A 24,667-nucleotide genomic window follows, 5' to 3' on the forward strand; every position below is an offset into this window, starting at 1 on the left:
AGAGAGAGACACACACACACAGAGAGAGAGAGAGAGAGAGAGAGAGACACACACACACACACACAGAGAGAGAGAGAGAGAGAGGGGGAGAGACACCCAGAGACAGAGAGAGGGAGACACAGAGAGGGAGAGAGAGAGGGGGAGATACAGAGAGAGAGATACAGAGAGAGAGAGGGAGAGAGAGAGAGAGAGAGAGGGGGCAAACAGCGCGCCGACATTCTGTTGCCATGAATAAGGACACAAACAAACAGAGCGCTGCCTCTCCCTCGCGCCCCGCCGTTGCCGCGCAACAGGAGGGGCGTGTCCTCCGGTGATTTAAAGTAGGAGCGCAGCCAGCCGAGCAGCGCCGTCACTCCGCAGCGTCGAGCAGCGCGATCCGGGGCGCGGAGAGAGAGAGAGAGAGAGAGAGAGAGAGAGAGAGAGGAGGGAATCCCCGCGTGTCGCCTCTCCCCCTCCTCCGCCCCTCGTCAATGCGCATCAATAAGGTCGCGCTCGCCGTGGCGGACGCGAGTCGGGAGCGGGACAGCGAGGCGCGATAAAGCCACCGAGGACGCACGGGGACCCGGCGCGTCCGGTCGACGCTGCCGTGTGTGCGGGTTTTTTTTTTTTTTTTTATATCCCGGGAGGACGGCTGTCAAGCTTCCGTGGATGAGGTGCGTGCGCGGACCGCGGCGTCTTTCGTCTAACAATAAAATAATAACAATAATAATAATTTTTTTACGGAGCTCTCCCTCCCTCCCTCCGCTCTGCTGCAGGCAGCCACCCGGCGATTTCGACATGGCACTGAGCGGAACGCTGCTGCCCTCCATCTCCACGTTCGCCGCCAGCGCCGCTGTCAAGAACAAGCCCGCGGGATCCGCCGGTCTGGTGAGTCCCGTCCTCCGGCCTTCTTATTACCTGCACTGGTACTCGCGATGAATCCTGGAGCGCCTCCACAAATTGGAGGTGTGGCTCCTGTCGGAGGACATGTAGAGCAGAACACAGATCAACAGTTTCCATGTGACCCGCGTGTCATTAATGGCTCACGACCATTCTGTTTATCTTAACCAGATTGTATTTTTCTCCTCTCTGCCAAGAGGTGGAAAGAAGAGTTGTCCCACCTGAAGAGACAGTGCATGTCAACAGGTGGGAGCTGCCCTGACCAGGAATTCTCCCCCGACATGGCCAAGAAAGAGCCGGAAGACCTGGATCTGGATTACGACTTCATCCTGTCCAACACCTTGATTCAGCAGCAGCAGCTGCAGCAGCAGCTGCAGGAGATGGCCGGCGGCTCCAGGACCCTTTCACCGTCCCCCGAATCCTACTTCCCGTCCTCCCACGGCGCCGCCGGCGACTTGATGTACATCCCCGACATCAACGATGTGTCCCCCTCCGGGGGCTTCGTGGCCGAGCTGATGAGGCCAGAGCTGGACCCTGCTTACCTGCCACCCACCAGCCTCCACGGGAAGTTTGTGGTTAAGACCACTATGGACGTGGAGGACTGCAGTCACAATGTGAACGTCGGTAAAGCCGGCGTGGTCACAGACCCGTCCTTGGCCTTCGTGTGCCCTCGGATTAAACAGGAGAACCCCAGGACGTGCACCATGACCCGGCCTATGGACGGCGTCCAGCTAGGGGTCAACTCCAGGCCAGGGACAAGCCAGAGGCCCATCCACGAGGCCCACCCGTACCCCGGGGGGCGTCCCTTGGGCGGGGTGAGCCACACCTCAGTGTCCCTGACCCCGGAGGACCACCACCCTACTGCTCAGGTGTTAGGCCACCCCCAGCTGTCTCTGCCGCAGGGCTACCACCCGTCGCCGGGCTTCCCTCCCTTCCCTCAGCCTCAGTCCCTGCAGTACCAAGGTCAGTTCGATCTCCGCACGTTCCCGCCTTGCCGGCCGAGACCGTGCTCACCCCCCACCCCCACCCCCTCTTCACCTCTAGAGCTCATGTCGGCGGGCGAGTGTTTGCCGGAGGAGCCCAAACCCAAACGCGGCCGCCGCTCCTGGCCTCGCAAGCGGATCGCCACGCACACCTGCGACTATGCCGGCTGCGGCAAAACCTACACCAAGAGCTCGCACCTCAAGGCCCATCACCGAACGCACACAGGTACGTTCCTCTAAACGGCCATCTTCCCGGCCGTCCTGTAACCGTAACCGCTCAGGCTCAGTGGTGCTGTCTAGCAAAAAAAAAAAACCTTCCATTAGTCGCCAATTTCTGTTCCCGTAGAAGTTGGTGGGATTTTATCCTGTCGTACTACAAGGCCTTTAATCACAGCCACGCCCCCAACAGCAGGCCAAAGCGACCCGTCTGTTTCAATACGGTGAAGTTGCGGGCGAGGGCGGCCGGTTGGCAGGTGTCACCAATGGCCATTTGATCCCTGTTCAAATAAAAATGGCGGCGAGGGCTGATTAGCTTCCCCTTTCATCTGCTCCGAGACCGGACGGGCCTGTTCATGCGCGTGCGTGTCAACGGGCAGCGGCACGTTCCACTTTTTTCACGAGAGGGGGGTCGGTCTGTCTGTCTGTCTGTCTGTCTGTCGCTTGTATAGGAGAGAAGCCGTACCACTGCGACTGGGAGGGCTGCGGCTGGAAGTTCGCCCGTTCAGACGAACTCACCAGGCACTACAGGAAGCACACGGGCCACCGGCCGTTCCAGTGCCAGAAGTGCGACCGGGCCTTCTCCAGGTCGGACCACCTCGCCCTGCACATGAAGCGACACTTGTGAGACCAGTGGGACAAACCACGACAACACCTGACGAGAGAATCTCCACGACAAGCTGTGTTGTCCACGGCAGCGAGAGCCCGCCAGGGTCCGAACTGAAGAGTAGATATTTTTTTAGTTTGTCGTTCTGCTTCACGGTTGTTATCTGTCGTCGTCATTGGTGATACAACACGACTCCCTCAGATCCTTCTCGTCGCCCTGGGACTGGACTGGAATTCGCAGCATTTCATCTGACAAAACTTGGAGGACCAAGTGCCAAAGTATGACTGGAAATAAGTAAAAGTATCAGGGAATCAAAAAAGGAACCATGAAGAAAGGACAGCAGCGAAGCGAGGCCTTTAATCCGCAACATTCCATTTGTATTCCGAGAGAACGAGAACACTGTTCAATCTACTGTTTCTTATATACCTTTATTTTTATATTCCTTTTCAAAGCCATTAAGAATAACTTATGTTGGTGCTCAGTGACTCAAAAGTGTTTCTAACAAGGTACCAAAGAGGAGAACAGATTTAAGCAAAATGTTTTTAGGGAAAGAAAAAAAAAAGAGAGAGAGAGACAGAAAAAGTGCCATACGATTGTCTGTGACTTTCTTGGGGACCTTTCTTCCACATCTAGTCTTCAATCAGGTGAATACTCGGCTTCCGAACGGTGATGGCAATCTTCAGTGCACTGTGGCTGAAAAAGTGCAATAATTTTGATGACTAAAACATGCATATTTTTGTAAAAAAGAAATTTAAAAAAGAAAAGGATGAAAAAAAACGAGGAAAAAAAAAAAAAAAAGAGACTCTGAACAAAGGCTTTTTGTTTATAGGCAAATAATGTAATATAATCGCATTTTGTATAGTTGTAAATAAAAGTTTTTTTTTTATTGTTATGTATTATTACAAAATTGTATAAACAAAATAAAAACAAACCTTTATATATTGAGTTACTTTGCCCTGGCCTCTCCATCCCCCCCCCCACGTACTATCTTTCCTTGTGCGTGGCCACGCTCCGGCCCAGTCCGATTGCTTTATCGCTTTACCTTTTGCCTGCAGCTTCTTGGTCATTGTTTGTGAAGAAGGAGCAGTCGACTGTATCCGTTATACGTTTAAAGCGATTAAAACGGTGACACAAGCCACAACGATGAGCTCATTGTCAACTCAATGATGGACGTTGCACGACGTTGACGTGAACTTACTGTACAAAAAAAAAAGAAAAAAAAGAAGGGAATTTCAGCAACACACGTTTCATTTTACCTTTTGCCAATAAGAGGCATTTCCAATTAAGAAAAAAGGCGTCAGGAAGTTCACACAATTAAACGGGTTCTAATAATAGCCGTTAGGTCCTGAGGCAAAAACAGGACAAGGTTTCCTCTCCAAAAAGATGTTCGAAGAATGCGCTTCTAACATGTCCCGTTTCCATGGTGTCGCCTTTTCACCTGTCACGGAGAATAATTGCAAGGTAAGCCAAACCGCTGGCTTTCAGCAGCGACACAATATCTGGCTTTAACTGCTCGCCATACAAAACTTTAAATAGGCATTTCTCTTAAGGAGACCAGCCCAGCAGCATCAAACACAACCGAGGTCACTCAGAGGGAGATTCCATTAGCCCGCTTTCTCTCCTTTTCTTGTCCTGCCAGTATTGGCTTATTAAAAAGCTTTTTTTTTTTTTTTTTTAAACCTGTACAAGTCGGTGCTGCCATTATCCATCCTGGTTTCGTTATAACGTTAGATCTTTTTTAATTGCCAATTACCAAGTTTGTTAAAGAAACAGCCTGAACAAGCAAAAGAGAACTGCGGCACAGTGTAAAGAGTGTTAATGTCGTAAGCAGCATCTTATTTGTACATACACAACAAGGCCCTTTAGTCCATGAAGTGCGTGGAAATTGCTGCTTGTGAGGATATTCCCTCTGCGTGGCTGCCATGTACCTTCATTTAGTCCAAACTGCCCCCTACTGCCGAAAGAAAGAAATGAAATTGTTTCCTCACAAACTCGACTAATTTAATATCAGAGTACATATTTATTTCTGTTTCCTGTGATACGGATAACTGAGGCAATGATGAATTGAGTGGTCTTAATTTTTTTTCCTTCCAAAAATGTAAATACACAGAGCTTCTTGAAAAAGTATATAATATTTCAGTAATATTTTTACTGGTGACCAAGTAAGTGGTGCTATGTTTCATTTCATCAAATACCACAGCACCTTTAAATGCAGACTTTTATGGATTTTCTTGAGAACCACTACAATAAGTACAAGGTATAGGGGCTGAGGTGCTAAAATTGCAGAAAATGTCACGTTTTAAAATGTGTGTGCGAGAAAAGTGATAACTATTAACGTTAATCCATATTAATTCAGTGCATTACTTGCTGTGCTTAAAAAATACATGTTGCACTATTTATTTTATGTTGAAAAGTTTTATTTTCTCTGTAAAAATGACAGTAAATTGTAGTGATAGTAACTGTCAACACTAATACCAACTATGCCAGCCATATACATGCCTTTTTATGTATTTACCTAAAATGAGTTGCAGTTCTCTTACTGTAATTGCATGCACTACACATAAAGTGAGGCTTTGAACAAACAGGAAAAAAAAAAAAAAAAAAAACAGAAAAAGTGTAATGTAACACGTGTAGCTTGTTTAAAATCTTTACTGTCATTTAAAACTGCAGCTGTTGTAATTTGGGATCCCTATACTAGTCAATCAAGAGGGGAAATAAGGGAACAAAGAAAAAATAAAAACCAATACAGAAAGTTGTTGTTAGATATTAGAAATTAAGCCTTCCCCCAAACAACAGGGAAGAACAAACTCAATCAACCCATGAAACGAGTATTCAGCATCCTTTCTTTGTTTGTCTTTGCGTTGTAATAATAATAAAAAAAAAAATAAAAAAAAAAGAGAAACAAGTAGCACACAGTTGATATCAGATGAAGCAGATTGGCTTTTACTTATTGGGGTGGAAATCAGAGAACAGCTCAGCTCTTGCATACAGACGATGATGATCCAGTGTTACCAAGCAGATGCACTGTAGTAAAATTTAGGAAATGCACAATGGCCCATTTTTTTTCTTTCTTTCCAATATGATCAATTGGGGGAGAGGAGAAAACATAGAATGACTGTCTCCCTTTAATCATCGTCAAAGTTCTGTTGTAAAAGGAAGTTTGCGGCCAAGTTCTCGTTCTTCTCGCAGGCAAAGTACGCCTGTATAACAAGTCCTTCTGGGAATCCTAAGGCTTTTAGCTGAAGAAGAGAAACAGAAAAAAGGGGTTACGTCTCACTACAAAAGGCCTTACAAACAAACAAAAGTCTATAATGTTCAAAATGATGCACAATTTTACACTGAACTCAACATAAAGCAAGATTACATCATTTTAATCCGTTTTTACATTTACTGCATTATCTGACACCCTTATCCAGAGTGACTTACAATTAGTAGTTACAGGGACAGTCCCTCTGGAGCAATTAAGGGTTAAGTGTCTTGCTCAGGGACACAATGGTAGTAAGTGGGATTTGAACCTGGGTCTTCTGGTTCATAGGCGAGTGTGTTACCCACTAGGCTACTACCACCCAGTTACTTGACAATTAACAAATTTACTAATAACCATTTTGTCAGATTATTTCATTCATGTGCCATAAAGTTTACTTAGAATATTATTATTTAAATAAATTGACAATCTACATGAACAGTTTGTACTGAAGTCCCTCACCCTCTCAATGGCTTCCTTTTCCTGGGGTGTGACCTGGATGTAGTTCATGTGGCCGCCCCCAGCTTCTGCCACGCCCCCGCCACCACCACCACCACCACCCTGCCCTGCCTCCTGGGCAGGTTCGTTGAGCATCTGGATGAACTGCTCCTGGTGGCTGCTGATTTGCTGTTGAGAGGAGGTGGAGAACAGTGATTAGATGTCATTTGCAATTACAACAGAAGCTGGATTTTAGAGCAGTCATCACAGCAAGGGCTGCGTCTGTTCCCACACATACGTTGCGATCTATAAAAACAAATTTGACAACAGATCGTGCGCATATTTACGCAAATCCTGACCCATGCATGTGAACCTTTTGAGGAATGAGACCACAGGTAAAAAGGGTGGAAAAAAACGTGATTGTCTTCAGTACATATATAATGATTCCTTGTGCTAGTGAGTAATATGTATATTTAATTGATCTTTTTAAAGTCACATGTTTATTATAGTGAATATATAAAGTAAAATAAAAGGGAATACAAAAATAAGACATCCTAGAGCTGATCAAATAAAATACTTTGTTCTTTACATAGTTGAATGTGCCGACAACAAAATCACACAAAAATTATCAATGGAAACCAAATGTATCAACCCATGGAGGCAGGATTAAGAGTCACACTCAAAATTAAAGTGTAAAAACTGTCCAGACTGTCCACAGGTGGATGTTGGTGGATGGAGCGATACATGATGTCCCAGATGTTCTCAAATGGATTCAGGTCTGGGGAACGAGCGGGCCAGTCCATAGCATCCATGCCTTCATCTTACAGGAACAGCTGACACACTCCAGCCACATGAGGTCTAGCATTGTCTTGCATTAGGAGGAACCCAGGGCCAACCGCACCAGCATATGGTCTCACAAGGGGTCTGAGGATCTCATCTTGTTACCTAATGGTAGGCAGTCTACCTCTGGCGAGCAAGAAATGTCACCCCACACCATTACTGACCCACTGCCGAATTGGTCATGGCGGAGGATGTTTCAGCAGCAGAACGTTCTCCATGGCGTCTCCAGGCTATCACATGTGCTCAGTGCGAACCTGCTTTCGTCTGTGAGGAGCACAGGGTGTCAGTGGTGAATTTGCCAATCTTGGTGTTCTTTGGCAAATTGCAAACTTTCTGCACTGTGTTGGGCAGTAAGCACAACCCCCACATGTGGATATCGTGCCCTCATACCACCATCATGAGCAGACACATACACATGTGGCCTGCTGGAGGTCATTTTGGAGGCCTCTGGCAGTGCTCTTCCTGTTCCTCCTTGTACAAAGGTGGAGGTAGTGGTCCAGCTGCTGGGTTGTAGCCCACCTACTGCCTTCTGGTAGTGCCTCCATGCTCTGGACACTATGTTGACAGATACAGCAATCCTTCTTGCCACAGCTCGCACTGATGTGCCATCCTGGATGAGCTGCATTACCTGAGCCACTTGTGTGGGTTGTGGACCCCATGCTACCACTACAGTGAAAGCACCACCATCCGGTCGTTTTTCGTGGCCTAGTGGTTAAGGAAGTGGCCCCGTAATCAGAAGGTTGCCGGTTCGAATCCAGATCCGCCAAGGTGCCACTGAGGTGCCACTGAGCAAAGCACCGTCCCCACACACTGCTCCTCGGGCACCTGTCATGGCTGCCCACTGTTCACTCAGGGTGATTGGTTAAATGCAGAGGACAAATTTCACTGTGTGCACCGTGTGCTGTACTGCTGTGTATCACAAGTGACAATCACTTCACTTAAGACCACCAGCATTCAAAAGTGACCAAGTGTTTCTTTTATTTTTTTGATTAGAGCATATAATTAGAATTAAACTACACTTTCAATCTATGAACCGCAACTGATGAAATGTAAACGGATAAGTTGTGGCCATGATTATCACAAACATTTGGGCAAGTCATGAAACAATCAGTCTGATTGGTGAAAACACATTAATACCGTGATCACACTCATGCGTAACGTGATCTAATGGATACACTGGCATTGTTAGAAGAAGATTATGCCAATGGCAGAATTAGAAGAGAACAGGTGTTCAGGGAGCATAAAGATTTTTGGCTGAGGATGATGACTGGCTCATAAACCAATTAAAATGACCTAAATGACCTGCTTTTGGAGCTTTGTGCTGAACTGGTTCCAATGTTAGAAACAAACCTGACGGAACTGCTGATTGCATGCTCTACAACGGCACATGCATAAGCGTGAGCATCATTTAGCATTTTACCCAGCTGTGAGACTCCCTCTTCACACCACCCTACACAAACCTGTTTGCCCCAATATCAAAGCCATTCAGGTATTTAGAAGTGTCAGCTCCCATGTGCTCTCAAGGCCTACGGTAGCAGACACGCTCTTTCGACACGCTGCTAATTAATTTTTTTTTTAATGATCAATTTTAATGTGACCACTTTTTTTTTTGTTATTCTGCACATTGTGGTGCATGGTAGAACAGCAGTTGTAAGGCACCTGCAGGAGTTGAGGGTTCTCTCTGCCAATCTGCTGGAGTAGGGCAGGCAGCAGAGATGGGTTCTGCTGGATTATCTGCCTCATCTGTTGAAACTGAGGCTGGTTCCTCAAAAATTCCAAAGGGTTGGCTGAGATAAAAACAGAAACATTCATGCAGTGAAAATGTAAGGTATGTAGGAATGTTACTTTATAGCAGCACCTACTGGTCATAATAAGAAACGCAACAATCATGAAATCAGAATAAGTGCATGTTTTTGCTGCAATACTAACCTCCAGATGCAGCTGCAGGTTGTGATGTTGCTGTGCTAGAGGGCAAGGACAGACCCCCTGTGGTGGAGGCAGGAGCTCCTCCAGAAGCTGGGCCTACAGGGTCAGCACCACTGTGGCCTTCACCCTCCACCGGGAGACCCTAGAGCAAGACATTATAAACAGCAGCTTCAATGACAAATGTACACTACCAGTCAAAAATTTGGATGCACCTAACCTGTGGTGGTTATGGAGACTAAGACGGAAACAATTTTGAAGAAGGCAATGGAAGAAACATATTTAGTTTTTTTAAATGCAGCAAAAGCTCCTGGTTTTGGAGAACCTTTTTGCTTAGTTTGCTTTTTTTGTTTATTACATAACCTCATGTGATATTTCAGATCCCTGTTTCTTCAGTTTTGTTCTATAATGTAAAAAAAAACCCAGAACACAGAACATACAGAATAGTAAATCAGATCATGTTTTTTCATAAAAGCAAATTGCAGTGCTTTAAAAACAGAGAGCAGTCACCACACGAGGTAACTACTGGTTCATCTTTCTTTGTTTTCAGCCATGCGTTGAAACCGCTGCGCCGCGCCGCTCACCGTGAGCAGGTACTCCACAGCTCTGTCGGGATTGTTGAAGCTGGCCCTGAGGGCCGCCACCACCTGCTCTCTCTCGTAGCCCATCAGCATAATCTCAGTGACCATGTTCTCATACGACTGGCCGGTCACTGCCGGAGAAAGAACAAGATGACATTAAAACCAGTAAAAAGGAAAACACAGCAGAGAACAAGGAGGAACATGGGCTCTTAATAGCAGAGTAGACACACAGCATATTTCACCTCAGCTGAAAGGAGTGGAGAGGGCAGAAGAGCCATTATTACTTCTAGTGCTCCATTAGGACGTAATTAGTCCCATGTGTGTTTACTGGAACATACTGTGTTATAAGGGGCATGTCGTACTGGAGGAAGTGGAAGAATCAAAATCTGTTTTAAGGCCCAAATTCTTTCAAAGAACTCGTCCAAGGCTTTTTACCTGCAACTTTTCAAAGTATTTATTTATTTTTTTTTACTTTTAAGCAGAGAACACATGATGAAGCAAAGCTTACCCAGTGCAGAAGTTGCTTCTTCAAATATGTTCACATTTGACAAGAGGCTAGAGGAACTGCAAAACACAGACAAAACAGCTGGTTACATACTGAGCACATGTTCTTTGCTCAACACAATTTATCCAGTGTGTGTTTTTTTAAGGATTCAAACGTGAACTTGTGAGGTGTTTTCATCTGCTGACACAGCTGAAGGAATACACCAAATGAAGATGCACGAGCTTCTATTTTCAATTGCAACAACCTTCAAACCATCTGCTCTCTGACAATATAACACCAGTCTGCCAGGGGGCATGTGCCAGAGCCATATATACAACCCTAGAATTATCCAGAACCACAAGCCTCCTCTGCGGCTAAATGCATAAAACACGGGACACATTTATGATGAAAATGAAGGGAATGATTTGAGCTTGGAAACTTAATTATAAAACCATTTATAAATAAACATGCCGAGATGCATGCAGCACCCTCCACAATCACTGGCACCCCACGAATTGACAGTGAACATGAATTTGAAGCTAGTTTCCCCGGTTTAATGGCGGGACCATAAACCCAAATGAGGCTGAAGTATGCTGACCTTCAAAAAATTGGAGAATAGTTGGAGGTAGTAGCTACTCTATTTCGATTGTTAGAACACTGATAAGAACCTGACCTATTGTAAATGCTACAAAGTTGCCTGGAAAAGGACCTCACATTTACTTAGTCCACAGGGAGCATTCCGAAATCGCCTTCCGATTTGGGTTTATTGGTCGGGTGTTAGTAGCCTAGTGGGTAACACACTCACCTATGAACCAGAAGACCCAGGTTCAAATCCCACTTACTACCATTGTGTCCCTGAGCAAGACATTTAACCCTGAGTGTCTCCAGGGGGACTGTCCCTGTAACTACTGATTGTAAGTAGCTCTGGATAAGGGCGTCTGATGAATGCAGTAAATGCTTTTGCAGCTTTTGGAGGCTGTTTCTCATCCAGATGTCACTGCAACCTTGTTAGGGTATCTTTAAAATCATTTAAACTCTGTCTGCCTCTGCTAGAAAACTTCCAACATGATGACCATTTTATTGTCCTGCCATAAACCCCACTTTTAAGAACCTGTGTAGTGAGATGAAGGGGAGAATGTTTGAATCCTATAAAACCTTACTGAAGTCTCTGTGCTGTGGTTTTGGAAAGGGGAGGTTATGTATTAGAAGCAAGGGTGCAAAAAATGTTAGCACATTTTTTTTTTGCTTTTCCTGAATTTGTTATTATGAAATAAAACTACAGACTAATCTTTACAAAAAGGAACCACAAATTATGGAGGGCTCTACATCTGTCTCAGAATGAAGCCTGTACCTACCTGGTGGGTGATGTTACTGGGGCTGTGGTGGAGGGGGGCTTCTCATCATCCGGCTTATCCTCTGTGGGGGTGCTCACTGGTGGGTTTTCAGGTGTTGTGGCGGTGGCCGCAGCAGAAGGGCTGGAGGTGGCTGTAGTGCTGGGGGTGGCGCTGGAAGTTGTCGTGGATGCAGGGGAAGGTTGGGCAGCAGCTGCTGGGGCTGCTTTGGGCTGTGGGGAGGGGACCATAGAAATAAGGAAAAAAATGCATTTTCACAATTGACAAACTCATCAGAAAGAGCACACTTAAAGATTCTAGGGTGCATAAGGAATGCGGTCTATATCTAAAGGTTCTTTATGGTTAGTTCTTAAGGTTGGTAAAGTACAACATTCAAATTCGTTACATACGTCAATAAGTGGGACCTGAACTCAAACCCACTACACAGACACATGGTTCTGTGGTCCTCCAGTGGAATGCCAGGAGTCTCAGATTGCTGATATTTCACAGCCGATGTGTATTAAAGGCAAGTATGGTTATTAATGCAATGTTTGGGCGGTGGTGGACTCAAGGGGGTCCTGAACCACCAAAGTGCCACTGAGCAAAGCACCATCCCCACACTGCTCCTTTCATGGCTGCCCACTGCTCGCTCACCAAGGGTGATTGGTTAAATGGAAAGAACACATTTTGTTGTGTGCAGTGTGTACCATGCTTTTGTCACAATGACAATCAACTCAGTTTTACTTAATCCTAAAATCCTCATTCACTGTGTATACTGAATATGAATGAATATGAAGGACAGGACAGTAAGTAATACATTTATTCATATTAGGAATAAAACAGCGTCTGTGTAAACTAGATATAGAAACCTGTAATGGTGGGACCCATTGTTCTAAAGTATTTTAGCATAATGTAGAGGTAAAAACCACCCTGAGAAAAGCGCAAATATAAATACAAGTAAATGACTTTTGGCAAGTAAGCAGTGAGTGCACTAAAAGATTAAAAAAAAAAAAAAAAAAAAAAAACACGCCGACAGGCATAAAATGGATGCAAAGATAAAACTGCATGGAATTAAAGTAACCTACCTTTGCAACCATGACGACTACAAAGTTCTTCTCATCTATTTTATACTCCTTGAGTGCCGTGTCATCATTAAGAATTTTCCCTGTGAAGAATATTTTATACATTTAGTCTTGTAGTATTTGGATTTCTACCTGAAGAGAGGAATCCTATGTGTGGCAATGTCTCACAGTAGTATAGTTCATTATATTTTTGAATAATCACAGCAAAATGTGATTGACATTGTGATAATTATGTTCCAAAGCAAACAGAAATACAAAAGGGAGAGCTTTACTGTTGCAATAAATATAACAGTTGTAATGTGTGTTATAACTTCAAAAGATGAAAGGGCTAATTTCTGCATAGAAGGGATAAAATGCTTACTATAATCATATTAAATTCAATAATATTTATGGTCACAGAGACTAAATATAAGAGTTTTTTTCATTAACTCAAATTGGTAAGTGTCCTTATACTGTTTACAATTAGTTTCAGGAGCTTTGGGCAAAGCTGCAGGAAGACAGGCAAAAGAGTACCTGCATATATCAACTTCTGCCCTGCCACAGGAAATCCATCTTTTCCCTTCTCATTCTCAATTTTTTCCTTTAAGGCTTTTACCTGCAAAATGGAAAAAACAAAAATACATTTCAGAAAAACAGTGCACATAAAAAGAACAGGGATTCTGAAGGGGGAATTCTGAGAGTCCTTCCAAACCAAATAAGAGAAATCTATGTGTGTGTGTGTGAGCAAGGACAAGCGGTGCACACTAGCTCAGGGTTCAGTTAGAACACCGGACTGTTTGAAAGGAGCGAAAGTAAAAAATTTCAGAGGGAATAAGTGTATTCACATGAATCAAGGCGCTAACTTGCAATATTTCCTCATGACATTTATGAAAATGTTTTCGTCAGAATTAATATGAGACCATGTAGGAACAATGGGAATCTTTGTATATTCTATTATGGACTTTAAATGCTTATGTACGCTCATATGTAGAATAATGAAGCAATTTTAATACACATTTGCTTGTTGGCACGTAAGGTCCCGACAGCGCATAGCTAATGACGGCTAATCACGCTGCGGTGACCTGTAGGCTAGCTAACGCCTATGTAAAAACGTTCCACTGCAACGATGCTGGGGAAAAAAATAATCATTTAGGGGCAGCTGGAACAGAAGCTTTACACGGGCTAAGGAACAGCTAGAAATCGGTTCCCAGCTATCGATCGCGCAGACCGACCGCAAGTCCATGAGCTAATGCTAACTGCACTCTTCACGAACTTAGGAACTCGTATCCCGGAAACACGTTTCACACGAAGCACTTAATTTCTGTAAAAAAAAAAAAAAAAAAACTAGTTAAAACACACGCACACACTTCTAACCACGTAAAGACGGTCGCTAAGCACGTCTCGCTGGATACAGAGAGCGGTTAATTACAACGGCCGGAGAAAAATAATTAACAGAGCAGCTGACTAGCCAAATGTAGCTACTCAGGGCTAATTAGCGCCAATGCTAGCAGTTTGTGGAACTGTCGTGTCCGACTGTCACATTCCTCACAGCCGTCTGTCAGACACCCCATCGGAAAACTCATTCATTCGCGAATAAAACATGCCAGCGACGTCCTCAAAGTTAACGAAACAACCGCTGCAGCAGCAGATTGTCGTTTTGAATACTGGACGTGAGCTAAGTGTGATAGCATTGCGGCTAAGCGTAATCGTGAGCCCGCCCCGCCAACGAAGTGCAAAATCTTTATAATCTAAACGGTTTACTCTGAAGCGCAATGTTCGCGGCCACTGTTGCCGGCGCTTACACTTGGCACCTATTTAAAAATACATGGCCGTGGAGATGGGTAGTGTTGGAGTAATGTGAATTAGCTCGCACGGCTAGTCCAACTAACTTTGGCACCCTCCTCCACCCCCTTCCAGCAGGCGCTCACCGTCTCTTCTGCGTCAATGTCGATTTTAAAGGTCTGCTGTTGGAGGGTCTTCAGTGTGATCTGCATGTTGGCGACAGGTATCTCGGCAAGTCTAATGAACCTTTCAACCCTCTGCTCCGTCTCAAGTTGTGGGCAAAGATTACCGGGCTATTTTCGCTAGCTCATCACAGCCTGCCGGCCGCCATTACGCTTTCGCTTTTCTCAGCGCATAAACAAACCTGCCTCCCTCAAAAATGAAGTGCGCGTGCGTACATCACACGCATGCGCAGAGGCGGATCGGTTGCCTATCGGGAAAGAGAGTCCAATTTGCTGTAACGCGGTACACAAGCAGGCTGGATGTAAACCGTGAAATGCTTTAGTTTAGCTACAGAAAATGAACAATTGTCTATTGGCATTTGCTTTGTATTCATTTAAAAAAGAAGCTGTTTCTGTGGATGGCCTCTGTCAGTGACTCGCCTGGCACCAGCATGGTAGATGTTTACAAAGTGCCTGACTGGCATGTCCGAAGCCCTCACAGAACACACCATCCCCTCCAGGTCTTCCCCTAACCTTCACACTGTGTTCATATGCTAGAGCCCAGGCTCCTCTGGCAGTCAGCAGCGTACACTGAGAAGGTGACAGATGTACAAACATTGGGGGGCACTGCCTGAAAGAGTCTCACCGCATCAAAGCCTGCTAAGATACTTCCCTCTGCGTGTATGTGTATTCTTCTGGCTCGGTGAGTCTTTCAAGATGATGGCCTGCCAAAAAGGAAGAGGTGAGCTCATTTGTTTTCTCCAAACACTCCTCTTCAGATCCACAAAATCGGTACCATTTTTGAGTAATACCAATAAGAAATCTTTAAATAGAAGCTACTGCATATTTTTGGAGTTTTTGCCATAGAAGAGGAAATTTTCTTCATTCCATCATCCTGGAGACTGGTGGGGAGCACTAGTCACGACTCAGAAAAGATTCTGAGCTGAAGAGCCACTCAAGTGGAGGCTTGACTCTGAGAATCTGCATGTACACTCAAAATAAAATGCATGTTTTTCTGCCCCTATATATGGCATAGTAGTGTACCACAAAAAAAGTCCTCATGTCAGTAATGGGTCATGTCAAGGCCTCGTCTCCGGCTACCACAGGCCTCATCGTTCATTCCCTCAGTATTGCCAAGACAGCGCTTGACTAGAGCTGCTCCCCTTCCTCCAGGGTTCATGCCTTTGCTGGCAGCTCCTCTGAAGTGGTGAGCTTCTGAGATTACTCTTGATCCCTCAAGTCTTCAAGATATTTTTAAAGATGATGTTAGACCAGTGAAATCAAGAGCTTGGGGAAAAAATCTAAGCTGAGTGCAGACAGCATGAGCTAGGGTTGAACACTGACCCAAACTATGATATGGTTTGCTATATTATATGAAATACTGACAACAGGGGTCTATTAAATATATAACATGTTTCCATGCAACATGATAACATGCTGCCATAAGATTATGGCCACCCAACTAGTATTGAGTAAGTCCCTATTTTGCGGTCAAAAATTCAACCATACAGGCATGGACTCCACTCTGAAGGTATGCAGTGGCGCCAAGCTGTCAGCAATAGATTCTTTAAGCCCTGTAAGCTGTGAGGTGTTGCCTCCATGGATCGGACTTGTTTTTTCCAGCACATCCCACACTCAATTGGATGAAGATCTGGAGAATTTGGAGGCCAAAGGCAAGATCTCAAACTCGTTGCTATGCTCTTCAAAACATTCTTGAACGATTTTTGCAGCATGCAGCATCTCACTAGTCATGCACATATCTGTAGTGTTAAAACTGGTGTAGATTTGTTCCAATCAATGAAATAGACCAAAGCACAATAATAGCTATTTATGGCCACTATATGAACTGTTTGAGAGGATTGTAAAACCTGAAGTAGCTCAAAGTGTGGCATGAACTCTCTGACATGATTCTGGTTATCAAACTATTCATGTGCTTTACCATTCAGCACTATTCTAATATAATGTAATGACAGAAGCCTGCAGAGTAGGAAAACAGTTTTTCACACTGTAATATTATTCCTACTGTAAGCAGATCGCCAACATACAGACATACCATTATCTGATAACTTTATTAACAAGTTAAAAAAGACAATGAATTACAATATTTACATCATATCCAGAAATAAATGGAATAAAATTGTAAACATCCATTCTAGGCAACATGACAACCCACCATCAGGAACTAGATTTTCACAGGAGAAAGGCAAGATGGAGGAGCTAAGTCAAACTATGGTGAATGTCCAACAGTCAGCAGAGAAAAAAATAGGAGGAAAAAACTAAAATATTTACACATATCCAGTGTGTAATGAACGAGGCAGCCAGCTAATGGCCGTCACTCATAAGCTTATTTCTTCAACGTTTCTCTAAAATGGTATATTTTCTTAAAAAGCTACGCTAGTCCTTATAAAGGAAATGGGGAGTCGATAAGACAGAGCACCCAATCACCCCCAGGTTTTTTAAGGTACAAAAAGAATTTTTTTTTTTTAAACCAGACATTGTACAACAGGTTTTAACATTTGCCCGAGAACTGGAGAAAAGCTCCAAAAACAAAACATCTTTTAATTTGTTTATTTTTTGTTGGGTTTTATGACTTTATGTTAACAACACACAAAGAAAAATAGCATAAGGAGTCCTTTTTGAAACACCACAGTTCCAAACACTTGACAATAAGTTTGTTTTCTATACACAGCTGCATTTGACATGCAGTGCACCCAGAATGCACCTGGGTAATCCATCTCATTACAGAGGTTCATTGCTCAAGAAAGATAATGGTTACGTAGACTGACAGCCAATAGTTGTGTAATGGCTGATGCTTTTGGTACCAATAAGACATTTCAATCTAAAAAAAAAAAACAAAAAAAAAAAACTTTTATGTTCATGTTATTATTTATTTGTTGACGGTTCAAGTGATCATTCATTTTTGTGGCTCAGTGTTCTGTTCCTGTTCCTATGACATCTGAAAGATCTGTTTTGCTTTATTTTCATCTAGGGTTGAAAGGAAAAAAAGCACATTGATCAAACTAAAAACTGCTATTCAAATCTAATAAGGCTTTGGGGTATTTGAGCAGCAACTTCCAAACACATACAATCTTTGCCTTAGTTCTAACTACAGGCTAACAAACACCAGGCTCTTATCTCTCTGCCGCAGGGTGGAACGTAGCTTTTTTCTAGTTTCAAACCCTAAGTCAGTTCAAACAGCCGTTCGCAGCAGGTGTAGTTGGGAAACAGTGTTAAAATCTATCCAAATCGCAGTGAATGAGCTGCTCCTGCAGGGCCACAAATGCACTTCAACATATTCACATGGCAAAAAGGCAAATTTACTCAGCCGTTTAGCACTGAACAGAATTGCGCCAGCAACAACAACATCAACAACAAAAAAAATGACTTAAGAAGCTCAGGAAAAAGTGCTTAACTTGTGTTCACGTACCCACATCTTATCCATACTTGATATTTTCACAATCCAAACAAGTACAATATGCCTTTAAAGGAGGGTTAGAGACACTTCAAATAGGGGAAAAAACAACAAACACACAAACATACAGTGAAGGAACTACCTGAGATGTGTGGCTACAGTATTTCTTACATTTTTCTGAAAACAAGAAAAAAAAAAAAAATGATAACCAATAAGAACACATGTTCAAAATGAAGGACAACAGAAACACGATGAACTATAGAAGTGCCTCTTCCTTTTTGAGAGTGATTATATCTCAGAATGTTTTCAGCATGGGCCTTGTTAGACTCTGGCAAAATCAAAAGTAGCGTTCTGGAGGTGTAGGAACCACAACAGTAGCAATTTGCTACAAAAAAAGGGCCAGTGTAAATATATTAAGAAAAAAAAATATATAATAAGATAAATAAGAAAGTAATATTCCTCAAGGAATTTAGATTCAGGAAGGGTAATAAAAAATAAAACAATAAAATCAAACTGTACAGCATCATCATTCAGGTCAGATCACAACAACCTTTTCAAAAGGTTTTTCTTTTGCTTTTGTGTGTGCATCTACATGTAAAGCTACTGTAACATTTTTAATGTCTTCCCAGTATGCAGCCGTTCTGGAGGGATGAAGAGCTAATGCTGCACTGAAACGATCCTGTCACAAAAATAAACCAGGCCGGCTGGAGGCTATTACTGTGAGTGATTCAAGTCAACCGCTCCAGCTTCCCTTCAGCCTCTAATTCATGACATGGGACCACACTTTAAGGGTCCGGTCCCCCCTCCCGTGTGATGTTCAGTCATGTAAAGGTTCTACCTTAAGTCAGTTCTGATACTTTCATTTTCTCATATTAAAAATGAAAAACAAAAATCATACAAAAAAAAAACAAAAAAAAAACGGTCCTCTGTAAACCAGTGATTTGACCCCAATGATGCCTTCACAGTTCACTATTCGCTATTGGTTACCAATATATTAGAATCTGTCCAATGGGACCAAGTTATTAGAATTATTTTAATGTAGGATGTAACACAACCTATACCTTAATGTGAAACACTTAACTGTGGGTTTATTTAGAAATTCTTTTGCTTAATCAGGTTTTACTGAAGCAGCCTGTTTTGTTGCAGAATCTAAAACCTTCTATAGTGCCATGGTGCTCTTCAGGCAACGGTGTTCCTCTCCACCCTAAGGGTCGTTTTTGGTCTCAAGCATGTCATTGTCTTCCTCTTCCTGAACGTTACTGTTCAAAAGATCGGACGGATGTCCTCTCTCCACCTCCATCACGCAACTGGACTGGTTTTCCTCTCCGTCCATCGTGACAGCAGCAGAGCCCATGGGAGGCTGAGCTGTTGATCCTATTGCTGGCGTGAAGCTGCCATCTGACCTGCTGTCAAATGACCTGAATAGGGAATGAGACCCAAAGGTCAAACTCAAACAATGACTTTGACAAAACAAGATGAGTCGAGCAAAACTGGCACACCAAAGTGATGCAGGATTTATTTTTAGCGTAAATGTGAGTAAGAAAGGGAGGACTCACATTCCGTGGCGGAGAACATGGCGCTCCCACTCCACGCTGTGAGTGAAGGAGCGGCCACAGAACTCGCAGGGAAACCGCTTCTCACTGCAGATGGACGTGATGAGGCTGCTCGGGGAGCCCGGAACCTCTGGTTTTAACAAACACAGAGAATGATCAGAGAGTAGAAAACCAAAGGAAATTCCGGGTTCAACAAAACGCACAGAGGCAAAATACAGACAGATAAATACACAGAGCAGAGAACACATCAAAGGAAAAAATAAACAGACAGAAAGAGAGACACAACATTAGAAGCTGAACATGACCTTGTTGTCTATTATCATACTTACTACTACTATTGCATTGCATTGTGGGATATTTACGTGCTTGCATATTCCATTTTGCATATTTGCATGTTTCCCCCAGAAACAGAAAGTACTTTGTGTCATACAGGCTAGGATTTCAGACATACAAACAAATCCCAAATGCTTTTTTACCATACAAAATTGCCTGTTAGTACGGGGTCCCATCATGGATCCTAAACAATCATGCTCAACCCCTTTCAATTGTATGTAAACCAAGAAACCCTGAGGGTGATTTAGTAACTTTTAGAACAACATTTAGCAGCAATAATGTAACCATTATTATTCACTTTCTATTCATCACTCTTTTAACAGCATTACTTAATGGTGATTGCATTCCTTATATGTTCCTAAAAATCCCACTGGGTCAGGGATCTGAACATGACCATTCTTGCACATTAATTATTTTCGGGTACGCTTAGTTGCATTGTTCTACTACATGACCCAATTCTGGCCAGCTTTAGCCTACAAAACAGATGGCTAAATTTCCACTGAATGGGAATCTGGGCACTTTCATAAATGTAGTACGCAGTAGGCACTGGCTATACACAGATCCAAGGTTATTTGTCCAAGGCCTTTGATAACTAGTTCTCCTAGCTTTAACTTGGTCTGGTAACTGAACCGGCCAAGACAAACAAAGGACGGTTAGCAGGAATGGGACACACTGACTGGAGGCTGTGATTAGAAACCCCTGACCTGAGATAATCTGCAATGTTGGAGGACTCATTATGGGCAAACATTCCAATCACTGAGATGATTAGGTATAGGTATAAGTTTATAAGAAACTTCAATACACACTGATATGAAGGACTGCTGACATATTTAGAAATAAGGATGTACGTACGACTGCAGAGCTGGTATTGGATAATGTCAGTGTACATTAGCAGATCACAGAAAAAATATTGATGGTGTGCACAGGGGGACACAGAGAAGGAAGACAATTCTAATAGGCACAAAATACTGATGTCTACCTCATGCCAAAGATCAGAAGGATACAGATTTTTTGGTGCCATAATTTGTACATGCTCTGTTTGGCAAAAACACAGGACAGCATTCCTCCCAGCCAAAATATTATTACTTAATTCAGACATTTTAATCTCCAGATCTAAATGGCAGGGCTTTGTCTATAATGTAATTTTCAATATACTGTGTAATTAGATTACATTTGGGATACGTGACGACACACCTCTAAGGTTGTGAACACAAATTCTGACATCGGCTTTGTGTGTGTGGTTTGCGTGGAATTCCACTGGTTTCCTCCCAGCACCCAAAGGCATGCACACTAGGTGGATTGGTGACTCTAAATCGCCCATATGTGTGTGTGAGTCTATGGCATGTGAATGGTGTGTGCTGCCCTGTGCCTGGAAAAGGAATGACACTGATCCAGAATAAAAGGATAGTGTTTTTTACTAATATATATTTTTTTTAATAAATCTATCATTATAATACTGCTGCATATTAAACAGATACTCTACTCACTCTACTGTGAAATTACACACCACACACTGTGAGTTTCAGGTGGTGTTTTTGTGTTTTCTATTATTAACAGCACATTCATATCTCATAAGAAACAGGCAAATTGAGGTTCATTTGGCCAAGAAATACCAAAGATCCTCATGTTACACTACAATCTTTTCATGATGATAAAGGTAAAATGCTTCTTGGCTCGGCTAAACAAGGATTGTCTGGTGTTCGGTGCCAGGAGGCTTTTAGTGCCTTTAGAAAGACCAGCAGGAAAATGGCTGAAGCCAAACTAGATCACATCAGCTAAGCACAATACAGTCAGACACAGAATGCAGCCCTCAGCAGACACATCAATCTACCTTTGGGTTCCAGCTTCTCTGGCTCATCTTCATCTCTTAGTTCTCTTCTGTAGTCTTCCACATCGTTCACCTTGTCCTCTTCTACCTTGTCCTCTTCCTCATCATGTAAATCATCTCCCTCCTCTTCCTCAGCACTGCTGAGGTTGCTGTCCTTTTCCCTTAGAGCATCCAGCTGGTCCAGATTAACCCGTCCCATCAGCTCAAAGTTCCGGATCACCTGGAACAAGAGGTCAAGGGATGTTAGTACGCAGAGAATAATGTGCTGCTGCAGAAGACAGTGGTCTCTGATCTCATGGCTGTGATAAACTCAATGGAAAAGACTATGGCATATTGCTCCAACAGAACAATTCACAGATTTTATCAAACAAATGCTACTAAAAGGTTTTATGCTGATGACCTTGCAGGCATTCATCATTCCAGTAATCCATTTCTGTAGCTTAACCAGGTAAAATTTTGGTCTTAAAAATCTGACACATTAATCATGTAATCAATGCAAAGCAAGCTAAGAAGTTAAGCTTACTGGTCTGACTGATTCTATGAGTTAGAAGCACAAAAAATAGCTGGGGCACATTTGGCAGGTTGTCCATTAAGAAAAAGTGCTCTACTTGCACAAGCATTTGGTGTAGAAATCTGAGACTCTTGTACATCAGCAGCTAGGGACTGAGCGTGCACACACAAAAAAGCATGCTCTGCTACTCAAGGGAAGAATGTTAGCTGGTTGCAAGATATCATTCTCTCGATTCTCAAGGCACATGCCAAAAATGGCCTGCAAGCTTCCCACAGTCAAACAATTCTGGTCACTCTGTTATGATGTAGGATGCAAATTCCCCATCATGACCTAGGCTCCTTAGAGGAACCTTACATCTCTGATGTGCAAAGATAAACACTCAAGTTTTCTTACAGATGTAAGTCGTCCAAAAACTGCCTAGAGACATTTTCTGGAAATGTGTCTTTTGCTAAACTAGTTAATCTTATTGGCAATAAAATGCCAAAATTAGCACTTTTCTGGCAGGAAACACTCCTCTCATTTTTCTTTTAAGAACATTCCCTCTGTGCTCATTTAAACTTCAGCATGATGAAATGTCTTCCGCCTTTTGTGATCCTTATGCTACAGGCAATGATGGAAGAGTATCTCTGATGTTATGTGCTGAGAATGCAGAACGACTTCAGGTCAGGGTAGACAGAGTACACGGAGTGCTGCTTAGCATAGGGCTTTTACGATTGCTGAAGAAACCACCAATATGGAGGAAAGATGATTCAGCCTAGACACCCAAATCACAGCATCCATGCACAATCACACACTGAGTGTTGGTCTATGCAAAAGTGGGCAGTGGTGGCCTAGCGGGTGAGGGTTGCATAACCAAAGGGTTGCGGGTTCAAATCCCAAATTGTCATGGTGCCACTGAGGTCCCTTTGAGCAAAGCACTGCTCCCTGGGCATCTTTCATGGCTGCCCACCGCCCATGTAGAGGACACATTTTGCTGTGGGCATCATATGCTGTACTTGCTTTGTATCACAATGAAAAAAAAAATTCTGATTCACTTATCACTTTCAGATGGGATTGCATGAGATAGCAAGAGATTTTCAGTAAGGAAACAGGAGATGTGGAAAAAGGCTGCTGGGGAAGGGGGAGATCATAACATTATTACCCAACCACATACTGACATAACAGACCATGCAGTGAAGCAGAAGTTACTGGTAAATTCACAGGATCATAAAAAACATTGGGACACCCCATCAAATGGCACAGTGTACTTACAGTGCACAAGGAAAATATTTGCGGCGCATCACTTTTTTCAACATTTTCCACATTTACATTTAACAGCCTTATTCCAAAATGGATTAAATAAAATTTCCCCTCAGAATTCTACACATAACACCCCATAATGATAACAACAACAAAAAAAAGGCACAAATCTGGAGAAGGCTACAGAAAATTTTCTTCTGCTTTGAAGGTCCCAATGTGCACAGTGGCCTCCATCATCCGTAAGTGGGAAAAGTTCAAAATCACCAGGACTCCTCCAAGATCTGGCCACCCACCTAAACTGAGCAATCGGGGGAGAAGAGCCTTAGGGAGGTGAACAAGAACCTGATGATCACTCTGTCAGAGCTCCAGAGGTCCTCTGTGGACAAAGGAGAACCTTCTAGAAGGACAATCATCTTTGTAGCAATCCACCAATCTGGCCTCACCAGGCCAACACCATCCCTGAAGCATGGTGGTGGCAGCGTCATGCTGTGGGATGTTTTTCAGCTGCAGGAACTGGGAGACTAGTCAAGATTGAGGGAAAGATGACTGCAGCAATGTACAGAGACAACCTGATCCAGAGTGCTCTTGACCTAAGACTGGATTGACAGGTAATTTTTCAGCAGCACAATGACCCTAAGCACACAGCCAAGATATTAAAAAAGTGGCTTCAAGACAACTCTGTGAATGTCCTTGAATCCAATTGAACATCTATGTAGAGATCATAAAATGGCTGAGCACTGACGCTTCCCATCCAACCCGATGGAGCTTGAGAGGTGCTGCAAAGAGGAATGGGCAAAACAGGCCAGGGACAGGTGTGCCAAGCTTGTGGCAGCATATTTAAAATTTTGTGTAGAATTCTGAGGAAAATTGATTTAATCAGAATAAGACTGTAACATAAAAAGATGTCTGGATGCATTGTAAGAACAAAAAAGTCTGAGTGGCCCTGTTCAAGTGCTATTTTTGATTTAAAAAGATTAAGATTTGTCTCACACAAACACTCAATGGAATAGAATAGAATAAACCTTGTGCTCATCTCTCAGGTGGTTCTCCAGCTCTTCTTTCTGCTTGCTGTCGAAGTAGCAGAGCTGACACTGGTAGGGCTTTAGCTCTTCATGCTTATGGAGGTGCAGCTGCAGGCTCTCATCGCTGGAGCAGGTGAAGGTGCACTTGTGGCAGCGGAACACCATGCCCTGCAGATGCCGTGAGAGCTTGGAGCGGGACACCTCAAGTGGTACCACTCGCTCCTCTGCAGCATGGAAAA

The 24,667-nt window shown here is 43.4% G+C and overlaps 3 protein-coding genes across 7 annotated transcripts in view; 1 reads left to right on the forward strand and 2 right to left on the reverse strand.

Moving 5' to 3' along the window:
* Positions 1 to 331: 331 nt before the first annotated feature.
* klf4 (Kruppel like factor 4) lies at positions 332 to 3,483 on the forward strand. Of its 2 annotated transcripts, XM_028973015.1 has the most exons (5): positions 332 to 653; positions 756 to 867; positions 1,077 to 1,842; positions 1,924 to 2,088; positions 2,531 to 3,483. In XM_028973015.1, the coding sequence occupies exons 1-5, from the start codon at positions 649 to 651 to the stop codon at positions 2,704 to 2,706; spliced, it is 1,224 nt and encodes a 407-aa protein (XP_028828848.1). In that variant the 5' UTR covers positions 332 to 648; the 3' UTR covers positions 2,707 to 3,483. The 2 variants fall into 2 exon arrangements, with proteins under 2 accessions (XP_028828848.1, XP_028828847.1); XM_028973014.1 differs by having other exon boundaries at positions 1,077 to 2,088.
* A 1,840-nt stretch (positions 3,484 to 5,323) lies between these two features.
* Positions 5,324 to 14,748, reverse strand: rad23b (RAD23 homolog B, nucleotide excision repair protein). The gene is made up of 10 exons (XM_028972856.1): positions 14,516 to 14,748; positions 13,122 to 13,203; positions 12,612 to 12,691; positions 11,551 to 11,759; positions 10,220 to 10,275; positions 9,715 to 9,842; positions 9,137 to 9,275; positions 8,867 to 8,994; positions 6,392 to 6,556; positions 5,324 to 5,924 (listed from the first exon to the last, which is right to left on the reverse strand). The coding sequence occupies exons 1-10, from the start codon at positions 14,579 to 14,581 to the stop codon at positions 5,811 to 5,813; spliced, it is 1,167 nt and encodes a 388-aa protein (XP_028828689.1). The 5' UTR covers positions 14,582 to 14,748; the 3' UTR covers positions 5,324 to 5,810.
* A 1,832-nt stretch (positions 14,749 to 16,580) lies between these two features.
* Positions 16,581 to 24,667, reverse strand: part of znf462 (zinc finger protein 462) — a 45,755-nt gene continuing 37,668 nt past the window's right edge. For all 4 annotated transcript variants that reach the window (XM_028972676.1, XM_028972677.1, XM_028972678.1 and 1 more), the window contains 4 exons: positions 24,429 to 24,652; positions 21,660 to 21,876; positions 19,499 to 19,625; positions 16,581 to 19,360 (listed from right to left, as the gene is read on the reverse strand). In XM_028972676.1, the coding sequence (XP_028828509.1) occupies positions 19,147 to 19,360; positions 19,499 to 19,625; positions 21,660 to 21,876; positions 24,429 to 24,652 (782 nt within the window). In that variant the 3' untranslated portion in view covers positions 16,581 to 19,146. The remainder of the gene's footprint in view (positions 19,361 to 19,498; positions 19,626 to 21,659; positions 21,877 to 24,428; positions 24,653 to 24,667) is intronic.

This window comes from Denticeps clupeoides, chromosome 3, assembly GCF_900700375.1.
Source record: "Denticeps clupeoides chromosome 3, fDenClu1.1, whole genome shotgun sequence".
Classification (NCBI taxonomy): Eukaryota; Metazoa; Chordata; class Actinopteri; order Clupeiformes; family Denticipitidae; genus Denticeps; species Denticeps clupeoides.